The sequence below is a fragment of the Pagrus major genome, chromosome 9, assembly GCF_040436345.1.
Source record: "Pagrus major chromosome 9, Pma_NU_1.0".
NCBI lineage: Eukaryota > Metazoa > Chordata > Actinopteri > Spariformes > Sparidae > Pagrus > Pagrus major.
The window spans coordinates 17961717-17973074 of record NC_133223.1 but is presented as its reverse complement, the minus strand read 5'-3'; the positions used below and the strand labels follow the sequence as shown (position 1 = coordinate 17973074).

The following is an 11358-nucleotide window of genomic DNA, read 5'->3' as shown; positions in this document are numbered from 1 at the left end:
TGTCTCAAAAATAACACCCATCACGAGATACTGAAATGTTACAGGGACACTGTATGTGTGAAGGGTAACCATATTACCACTGAAATAAATTGCAGTAAAGCTCATCTGTTTACAAAGCCTTATTCAAGAGATTTATTTAATCATACTATTTAACAGGCATAGCATTTACATAGGAACAGATTATTTTCACTACTGTATATAAAAGCCATTGCATTGAAAATATCACTCTTTATGAAACCCTTATCAACTCAAAACAGCTGAGATAAACTGCAAACTGTAGTTGTGATGAATGTTTTGGTTGTGTATCCAAAGAGACACCTCTTCCTCTTAACGACTACTGGAAAACAACAAAATCCAAAGTTAGCATTATGTCAATATACATGTCAACAGATTTATTCCAGATCAGTCAAACGTTAAGCGAAAGGTTTTCTCCTGCTCCTTGCGCTGGTTGTCGCACAGTTTGGACACTTCCTCCACTCTTCTCTGCAGGAGAACCGAGTTCTGGTCAATCCACTGAAGTGAATCCATGTGGGTGTTGAGAATCTTACAGATCTGCTGAAGCTGGGGAAGAAAATAAGTAGAGAAGAGAGGCAGATGTTAAATTTATTTGTAACAATGAATGTCAAAGCACCAAAAACAATAACTAAAAATAGGTCTCATCTTACTGGGTCACTGGTATCTGCTGGGCCGCTGGATGTGTTCAGGTGTTCGATGATCTCCTTCAGGTCCTGCGACATCCTCTTCAGCTGTGCGTCCACGTTCTCTGCGAGCTTGTACGTTCTCTCTCGCTCCTCGTCGGCGTTCTGCATGTAGATGGTTCCGCTTTGCTCCTTCACCGACTCCTCAAGCGGGCAGAGCAAGTCCTCCAGCTCCTTCTGCTGGGACAAGATGAAGTCCAGCTCCTGGTTTAGCCTCCTCTGGTCCAGCTTCACCTTCTCCATCTCCTTATGCAGGGCTGTGATCTTCTCACCGTTCTCCACCAGCATGCGGTCCCAGGCGTTCACCTGAGTGGCCTGCTGTAAGAAATGTCTCTCTTGGTCCTCGAGCTCCAGACTCCACTTGTTAATGAGACCCTCGAGCTGGGCGTAGGTCATCACTGGGGGGGCCGTGGTTGTAGTGATTGTTGTGGCTGTAGCGGTTGCTGTGGCACTTGCGCTGGATGCAGGTTTGAGCCCCAGTGTGAAGCCAGAAGCAGCACCTGCTGTGGCAGCTGCAGTTGTGGCAGCAGAGATGAGGGCCGCAGTGGAGGCGGTGGAAGCTGCCCCCAGAGGTTTGATCATGAAAGGCAGACCTCCAGCAGCTGATAAAGTAGCTGCAGCAGAAGTGCTTGGTGCTGGAGCTGGAGCTAGAGCGGCACCCAAAGTAAAGCCAGCAGTTGTTGCGGCAGCAGTAGCAGGAGCAGCAGCTGTAGCGATAGGTGCAGCGAAGAGAGATGGACCTGGAGCTGGGGCCGCCTGGGTGGATGCAGGAGGAGCTGGGGTTGATGAGGGCTTAATCCCAAAGGGGATTCCTATAGCTTGAGCCGTTGGGGCTGCAGCGGTGGAGACTGGCTGGGGTTGGCTGCCCAAGGTGAGGTTGGATGGAGCACTGGTGCCAAAGCTGAAGCCACCTCCTGGGGCAGCAACAGGGGCTGCAGCTGTGGTCACCTGGACCTTGGTTTGTCCAAAGCTGAATCCTCCAAAGGATGAGAGGCCACCTGGTGCTGTCGTGGCCGCGGACATGGCTGTTGGTGCTACTGCGGCTGCCGGTGCCATTGTGGGTTGGGGTTGAACTTGAGGTACAGTGCCAAAGGCGAAGCCCCCTCCTGGAGGGGCGGCAGCGGTGGTCTGTGCGGGCGGACCCGCGCCCAGTGTGAACCCTGACCCCGGAGCTGGAGCTGCTGCGGAGCCTAAAGTCAGCCCTGCTGCTGCTGCTGCTGCTGCTGCGGGCTGAGGAGCCGTGCCGAGGCCGAAAGTGGTGGAGGCGGCGGGGGTCCCGAAAGAGAAGCCTCCGCCGGCTGCTGTGCTCTTTGCTGGGGTGCCAAAGCTGAAAGAGCCGGCGGGGTTGGGGGCGGCCTGAGGAGCCGTGCCGAAGGTGAAGCCCCCTCCGGAAGCTGCAGGTGTGGAACTCGTCATCCCAAAGGTGGTGCCGGCGGCTGCGGGCGCCGGCTTCTGAGCTCCAAAAGTGAAACCCGTGGAGGCTTGGCCGAAGTTGAATCCGCCACTCATGTTTAGATAAAACGATGTCGAAAACAGCTAACAAACAAAATGGTCACTTCCTCGCTGAACCTCGCCGTGGCTTTTGGCGGGTCACTACGACGAGTTGGTTCAACAGGAGTCACCGAGGAAACAGTTCCTCTCCTACAGTGACTTCCGACACGTTAGCGGTTAATAAAGTCAATCACAGGTTTGATAACGTTACCGTGTCCCGACGGCGACCAAAAACTAACAAGACATCCTTCACAAAAACGTGGCCCGCTGCTTTTTACTGCTTCATACAGGCATCTCCGTAGTTCCCTAAAGGAAGTGACGACAGTTAGAACCAAAGGGCAAGAATGTGTCGCCCTGAGTTTTGTCTGCCAGGACACAAATCCCGCCTTCTTGCAAGATTGACAGCTCCAATACCCAATCATGATCCTGATCAGACCGAAACTGAAGTCTGATTGGTAGAGCTCGCTTGCCTGAAAAACACATTTCAGGGAAAGAGGGACCTGTGTTTTTCCGAAGAGAAATGACTTTGCGAAAAGATAATAACTCGAGCTGCGTGTCTTCTCCTAACTTTATCAGAAATAACTATTTTACACAGATTCCAACGAAACGATGATCTTTAAAAACAGTTATTTCATTTAAAAATGCTCGCTGTCGATGTCAAATATGACACTGTTAAAAATGGTCTGTAACCGCTGTGTGTGCAGTAAAAGAGATAAAGACAAAACAAAACAAAACAAAAGAAACCTAAAACTAACTTCACCTCGGTACAAAACCGAAGATGTTTACGAGTGGATTTTCTTCAAGAATATTTCAGAATAACACCAATATTTATTTCAATGTTTTGTAAATGTTTTTTAATGGCTACATTTTAAATGATGAAAAGTATTTTTTTCGAAAACAATTCACGTTACAAAGTTACACATGTATATTTGTTTGCTAAAATTGCATCCAAACCACAATAACATATAGTTACACAAATGTATGCAAATGATTAATGCATTTTTAAAAACATTGATTTTTAATCAGATCTGCTTTTATGGTTTTCCTTTTTTTATGTTGTTATATTTTATTAGTTATTAGGTATCTTGACAAAGTCGTAAGCTAACTAAGAAGAAGAAGAAGAAGAAGAAGAAGAAGAAGAAGAAGAAGAATAGAGAACGTTACTGGCGTGACTTATCTTGTCATCGTCGTGACTCTTTGGCTCAGCTAGCTTCACACACTGTACTCACACGGCGGTCTTGGCATGTTGACATTTCCACCACAAGGATTCAGCTATGAGCCAGTGAACTAAAGGACAACTAAATACATATTTCACCGTTGAGGTGACCATGGATGCACAAATGTTACCAAATCCCTCCATAACTGGACGTTAACTCCACGAGCGTGTGTGCGAGCTGCCGAAGTTAGCGTGGAAGCTAATGTCAACATAGATTAGCTAACACCAATGCAACGACTGTGCTGCGGATGCCACCAGTGATCAAACTCAGTAGTCTGTGACACCTTCTGATCAACACCGTCCGCCCAGTGAGCCAGCACCGGACCTGTCAAAATGAGGATTTTAAGGTTTCTGAGGAGCAGCTTGGCTGTAGGAAAGGACATTGACTATTACTCCAAATTTTCACCCTCCCCTCTATCAATGAAGCAGTTTCTGGATTTTGGTAAGATGATGTTCACACCCTACAAACAACAATGTCTTTATGCCTTCATATGTAGCATTTGAAGTCAGTGGATCCCAGCTGTTTTGCTTGTGATCACTCAATACAACGTGTTACCTCCCCTTGTGAGCTGTTGATCAAATAATGATTGTCCCTCCTCATATCGTTAGATTAAGATTAGAGACTGAACTGGAAATACACGTTTGTTGTGGGAGTTTTATTGAACGCAGATTGCACATGTGTAAGTATAGCAGTGAGACAGAAGCTCGAGATCATGTAAGGTGAACAGTTTAGAGTTTCATTTCAGTTTATATTGTATTTAGTGAATGTAATATTACAGCCAGTGATTTTGATACATCACAGAATCAAACTTTGGTACCAAGAAAGTGAAAACTAGTGGAGATGTTTATATTTTAAATTAAAAGAGTACTTGTTGAGGTAAAAAAAAAAAGATTTATTATTATTCATCTGATTACTGTGAACATTCTGCATTAACTATTTGAATGAATACATGTTGCAAATCATCCAGTGAAAAATGAGCGATGAGATATAGGAGTACAGTGACACATTTTACAAGGTCCCATGAATTTAGGTTTTTATATTAAGTTCTTCGAGAATATCCATGACATGAACTGGGAAAATGTCTGAATGTTGGCTAGTTGGCGTGGAATGACCCACACTGTATATCGTGACCCAGTAAATTTACAGGACACAATGACTTAAAAATTGCTCATAGATGAAATAAACCAGACAAGAATGTCTGCTTTGTGACAACTAATCGATTGATTGTTGCAGCTCTAGAGAGAGAAATCACTTCTGTGGCAACCTTTGCCTCCAATACTATTTATTTAATAACGATAACATTACTGTGTAATTACACCCGTCAGGCTCAGAGAACGCGTGTGAGAAGACATCGTTCGCCTTCCTCAGACAGGAGTTACCTGTGAGGTTGGCGAACATCATGAAAGAGATCAACCTGCTGCCTGACAACTTACTGAGGACTCCATCCGTCCGGTTGGTGCAGAGCTGGTATGAAGGTTTTTCTTCTGCTTTTGCTTAGATATCTCTCAAATTACACTGATGCCTGCCAGTAGACAGTTATGACACTCCTTTATTTTCACGCAGGTACATGCAGAGTTTTCAGGAGATTCTTGAGTTCAAAGACAAAAATGCGGATGATGAGAAAGTCACATACGAGTAAGTGAATTAAAACACACACAGTGCAGTTTAGCTTTATTTCTTGTATGAATTTACGTAGTTTTATTGTTAATACATCTTTTTGTCTTTATTTAGTTTCACAGATGCGGTAATAAAAATCAGAAACCGGCACAACGATGTCATCCCCACTATGGCTCAGGGTGTCGTGGAGTACAAGGAGACGTACGGCACAGACCCAGTCGTCAGCCAGAATGTCCAGTATTTCTTGGATCGTTTCTACATGAGCAGGATATCCATCAGGATGTTGCTCAACCAGCACAGTGAGTCAACTCGCTGCTGCTTTATAAAACATGATCTCTTGATCTCCGTCATAGATCATATAATGTGTATACACTGCTCTGTAGTGTATACTGTCGGTAGACCTGTAACATCACTGCCACAGTGAACCAGGAATCAACAGACCACACCCAAACCTGCCCAGTCTTACACTATAAAAGATAGTAGCACAAAAATAGTTTGGTTTGGAAAAAGATCCGTCTGTATCGCATCTTTTTACAGTCTGTTTTAGGCATGTCATAATTATTATTATCACCAATATTTTACTTTTAGCAGGAAACTAAAGTCCCTGCTGTACGCCTGACTCTGTTAAAAACTTTCTTTCTGCTGGTTTCCCTGCTGTGTAACACAATAAGGACAAAGGAACAATATAAGAAAGTACAGAAACAAGATTTACAGGGTCATGATTAGATTATGAGAGCGAACACGTCAAGGACAAAATCACAAGGTTGGGTTACAGAAGTTACTGAAAACATTTAGAGATATTAGATGAGTTGTAATAGTGAACAGGGCAGCAGGTTTATGTCCGTTAACTTTACTATTTTAATTTCAATTTGACCCAGTTGTTTTGCTAAATGCTTTACAACTCATGGACAATCGGGTAGAGCTACATAAAAACTTAGTGCCCATAGTTTATAATGTTTATAATATGGATGTCTTGTTGTCTAGCATAAAAAAAGGATTTTCTAATAAAATGTAAGTGTAAAAGATAGGAAACAACATTAAGAGCAAGCTCTTCTGAAAATTAAAGAGTGCAGAGCTTCTATTGAGTCCGGCTCAACTCACCATAAGATATAGAGATATTTTTAAGTTTGTGGCAGAAAAAAAACAAATGTGCAGCAGTGCTCCCGAAGACCTGTAAATACACTTTAATGTGTAAAATGGGTGAAGGTTTCTTTGAACTGGTAAGGGTTCTTAGCTGCGAGGATTTTTTGCTTTTCTTGTTCTCATGTGAAGGTAAAATGAACATCTTTGAGTTTGGGGAGATGTCGTTGAGGGCTCTGGGAAATTGTGATCAAATTGTGATTTTTTACATTTTCAGACATTTCATGACAGAAATCTCTTCCTACAAATGTCTGTTTGGGGCGTATTATCACTTAAAGGTGAAGAAGTCCTGGAGAAAGACAGTTGATTGTTGAGTCTCAATTCCAGGTTGTCAAATACTGATGCTTTGGTTTTGCCACTTTCCTGATACCGATATACGAACCTAAAAAGTTAGTGTTTGACAAACTGGAAATGAGACTCAACAATCTACCATCTTTCTCATAAATTGTCTACTACACCTTTAAACAATTTACACTTTATACCATAGTGTACGGTCACATCCCTGTGTATTTGTATTCCAGCTCTCCTCTTCGGTGGGAAGGTGAAGGTGAACCCTGCACATCCCAAACAGATCGGCAGTATTGATCCACACTGTCGTGTCAGTGAGGTCATCAGAGGTGAGAATGTCACACCAATATTTTTATGAGGAACATAACCGAGTGATCAAACATGTCGTCGGTCAAGTATTCAAGTGTCGTTTGTGTTCTTTCCTGAAAACAAACCTCTTCCTCGAAGACGCCTACGAAAATGCTCGAAACCTTTGTGACCGGTACTACATGAACTCTCCGGAGCTGGTACTGGAGCAATTCAATGGTAATTAAATAAACACATTTTTTATTTTATACGTCACACAATCCCTCCTGCTTATCTTAAGCACTTCAAACTGTTTCATGAATAAAGAAATAAACACAGTTGTGTGTGTCCTGGCAGTGAAAGAGATGGAAAACCACGTCGCTGTGGTGTACGTGCCGTCTCATTTGTATCATATGGTGTTTGAACTTTTTAAGGTAGGATTTTACTTTTTGAACTCATAACACAGTTTTCATGACACAGTTTTACATCCTCATATATTTCCTATCTCTTCTGTTTAACATTTGGAAAATGCAGAACGCCATGCGGGCCACCATGGAGTTATACGGCGATGCCATGGAGTATCCTGCCATCCACGCACAGGTCGCTCTGGGAACTGAAGATCTGACAGTGAAGGTAAAGCTGAGCTGCTGCATTTTCTCGACGGCAGTTGGGTGAGTGTACTGGCTGAGGAAACTGTTCAGACCATATGTTCTTCTCCAGGTGAGTGATCGTGGAGGAGGCGTGCCGCTGCGTAAGATTGACCGCTTGTTTACCTACACGTACTCCACAGCTCCTCGGCCCAGCATCGACGGGTCCCGTGCTGCTCCTCTGGTCAGTATTCCTCATGTGTGATCAACAGTGTGTGAATAATTCGGATGAATGTGAGCCAACTTTGCTCCAGACTGATCCAAGTTGTTCTTGGCGCCGTCAAAATCTTAAAGGGATAGTTCACCACCAAATCATATTTAACAAAGATACATATTTTTCCTCGTACCTGTAGTGCTATTCATCAATCTAGATTTTATTTTGGGTTACTACGAGAAAAGGCTTACATGCTTTAATGCTCAAAAACCACATCAATTTCCTCATACTGTCCAGTGCTGCAGCTCTGTGTTCACCCTCTGTCTGAAACGCTCTGTTTTAGCTCCTGTCTCTTTAAGGCCCGCCCTCCTGAATACACAGTCCACTCTGATTGGTCAGCTCACACATGCCTGATCCAGCACCGCTAACAACAACAGAGCAGCTGTGCTAAATTCATTTCTACGTGCCAGACTAGCTGCTAGGCATTAAATTATGCAAATGTAGGACATCATGATGTAGTGTGATGTCACAAAGTCACGGAATTAAAGGCGAGACTACTGACGAGGCGTTTCAGGAACAGTGTTTTCTGTGGGAGAGAGGAGCTTCTGTTGGTGCAGACATCGACCTTTTTAGCTTTCAAGATCTTTTACATGCACAATAAAATAAATAACACACTGAAGGAAGGCAAAAAAAACCCCCAAAAAACATAATAGGTCTCCTCTACATCAACGTCAGTCACATCACTGTAACATTTACTCTTTGCTATGTAGATTGCGCTTGTAGAAATGAACCCTGTTTTTTCCCCAGGCTGGTTACGGTTACGGCCTGCCCATCTCTCGTCTGTACGCCCGCTACTTTCAAGGGGACCTGAAGCTGTACTCCCTGGAGGGTTATGGAACTGATGCTGTGATCTACATTCGGGTAATTGTGTTTTACGTTAACGGCATGTGAAAAAAGAAGAATGCATGCATTGTTAACATCCTGTGTTAACTTTATTCTCCCCGTCTTCTGTCAGGCCCTCTCCACAGAGTCCATCGAGAGGCTCCCCGTGTACAACAAGTCCGTCTGGAAACACTACAAGACGATCCACGAGGCCGACGACTGGTGCGTCCCCAGCAAAGAACCCAAGGACATGACCACATTTCGCAGTTTCTAGATCAGAATGGCGGCCGTCCTGTAGCAACGTGTGCAAGAGATGCTAAGTGTGTGTGTGTGTGTGTGTTTAATGGGGACTAATCGGTCCAGATTTCTTTGTACAGAAAAGGGAAAAAAGAATACTAGAACAAAGTTTTAGTGCCATATTTCTTGTAGAGCTATAGACAGAGAGCACCAGCCCTCATTTAAAAAAACAAAAAACAGCATTATTCATTCGTTTCTGCAAAGCGTCTCTTCTTGCTAGTGAGAGTAAAGACCAATACTGGATTTTTGAGGCAGACTTTTTTTTTTTTTTAAGATAATCATACATCGCATCTACATTAAGCATTCTTTAAATATGGTGATTAAAGAAGTGCGTCGATGTCTTGTAATGGCGTTACAGTTTCTAAATGACCTCAAATGTATTTTGGTGTTTCTGTATTGCAATTCATTACCAGCCAACATGTTCGAAACAGGAAACAGGTTATTTGTGTTCAGATCAAATCAGACGACGTGTTGATGTGTTGAAACGTTAGATTTTGATGCTTTTAGTGCAACAAGTAAGGTTTCTTTAAGGTATCCACTTACTTTGTATTGACATTTTGCTCTATTGGTTTACGGCTTGGCCTAATTTGCTTTGCTGGTTTTATTTTGCTGAAAGTTGAACTTTTTCTGTTACAGTCTGCTCTGTTCATCACTTCTGCTCTGTGTGAAGTTTGATAATAGGAAAACTTCCACATTAAGTTGCTGCTTGTTTTGAAATCCGTTGGAAATGTGTGTCATAAGTCTTATTGGTCCAAATGTTTTCATTTCGGGCATTTCTTCTTCAGTAGACAAGCAACATGCGATCAAAACAGTGTTGATGGGTTTGCAACATATTTTTTTCCTTCTCTGTTTCTTTGAAAATCAGGTGGTGCAGGATGACCTTAGGAGAATTATGTCACCTTCCCATTACAACGGGATACAATGTTTGGGTTGCTGTTAAATAAGCTAGAATCCATATTTTCCTTGTTACACTTAAGCAGCTCTGCTGTATGGATTATGTTCAGTAAACAATAAATACTTCAGACTGATTCTTAGTTGTGTCAGTGATCAGTTCTTTGTGTCACCACATATCATGTTACTTCTGATCAGATTTCTGCCCTGTGTTTGGTTGAGACATCACTACAATAAACTCTTAAGGGACACTTTTGGCTCTGAAATGTAATTGTAATAAAAAGTCAAGTTGAATGCTAAAATAATTTACTTGAGGGCATTAACAATTAAATCATTGTTGCTGTGGGTATATTGCTGTTACATCCAGAAGAGTGATGCATAATTGGAGGTGGTTTATAAATATATTATTTAAAATAATTGAGGGTCCCCCATATTACAATGAGACCACCTGCCATACTGATATGAGACTTAAAAATTCAATGAATAAACAAGATTTACACCAGACCGTTGATACTGAAAGTATTGTGTGATATTGTTTGAGTGCACCTAAAAAAAGCTTTTCTGATCATTTAACTGCGCAGAAATTATTTGTGAATAAGTGAATAATCTACAGAGTCAACTGTGTGTCATCTTTTATTTACAGACTGTGACAGAAGCCTTGCATAATCCCTGATTCATTACTGAGTAACTATATCTGAGCCAATAGAGCAGCCCTGCAGTTAATACAACCGCACATAAAAATGTTCAGTTTCTTTTGAGATGGCTCTGTTGGTCTGTTGACTCAGTTCTCTGCTACATATTGAGGCTCTACATTGCTGTAGTTTTCCATTAGACTACATACAGAATATGGAGGAGCAAAGATATGAAATAATAAAAATAACACTAATATGACAAAATACTGCAGTCCAAAATAGGCTACAGCCTCAAAATAAAAATTTTAAAAAGCACGTTTAATCAACACCTGACAGTGTCGGCAACAATTCAAAATTAAATAGCTTCATAAAAGTAGTATTTAATACAGGACTACAGCTTTTTAAGAGTAAACTCAAGCACTTTCAAGGTATCTAACACAAAAATGTCCACCCTTGAATGAATTACTGAAAATGCAACTGCGAAAAATACAAGTTTACAGAATTCCTTTATACCCACAACTATCAGCAGCAGCTGTTCATATCAACTCTGACTGTATGTTTTGATCATGATTCGTTAATTCTTGTTAATTTAAAAGTCAATATGATGAAAGGGTCATTTAATTAAAAATAAGACTTTAACAAGGAAATTATGTTGAAAATCAAGCATTTCTCAGGGATTATATTCAAATTCAAGCATATTTCTAACCTTGAAACCATAACGGTTAAAATTAAGCATTTTTCCAAACTTTAAGACTCTTTATAGTACAAACCCTGTATGTGTCAATATATTAAAAGGGCACTATGTAGTTTTAGAGAAGAAATTCAAACTCAGAACTGTGATATTTACAATATTAACGAGGTAATAATACAAACTCAGAAATATGTATTTTTCCGTAACTGAATAAACAAGCTGTTTGCAGACGATAAAAGGGTCCCAGAACACTGTTTGATGCTAGAAAGGTGGCAGGGTCTGCCAAATATAAATAAAGTAAAACAGTATGAAACTGTGCTGTCCTTTAAGGTCAGTTTGTTCATCTACTTTGTTTAGGTATAAAAAAAATCAGTCAATGAAGATCTTTTTCTTCTGATTAAAATGTTTTCCCCAAAACTACATCGTGC

At 41.6% G+C, this 11358-nt stretch overlaps 2 protein-coding genes across 2 annotated transcripts; one reads left to right on the top strand and one right to left on the bottom strand.

The window, feature by feature from the left end:
- Positions 1-106: 106 nt before the first annotated feature.
- nup62l (nucleoporin 62 like) lies at positions 107-2608 on the bottom strand. The gene is made up of 2 exons (XM_073473447.1): positions 666-2608; positions 107-561 (listed from the first exon to the last, which is right to left on the bottom strand). The coding sequence occupies exons 1-2, from the start codon at positions 2205-2207 to the stop codon at positions 403-405; spliced, it is 1701 nt and encodes a 566-aa protein (XP_073329548.1). The 5' UTR covers positions 2208-2608; the 3' UTR covers positions 107-402.
- Positions 2609-3723: 1115 nt separating this feature from the next.
- Positions 3724-9750, top strand: pdk1 (pyruvate dehydrogenase kinase, isozyme 1). Its single transcript, XM_073473448.1, has 11 exons — positions 3724-3847; positions 4732-4873; positions 4970-5041; positions 5138-5322; positions 6685-6780; positions 6899-6976; positions 7094-7170; positions 7271-7369; positions 7457-7567; positions 8345-8458; positions 8553-9750. Exons 1-11 carry the CDS (start codon positions 3739-3741, stop codon positions 8691-8693), a joined length of 1224 nt encoding a protein of 407 aa, XP_073329549.1. The 5' UTR covers positions 3724-3738; the 3' UTR covers positions 8694-9750.
- The last annotated feature ends 1608 nt before the right edge of the window (positions 9751-11358 follow it).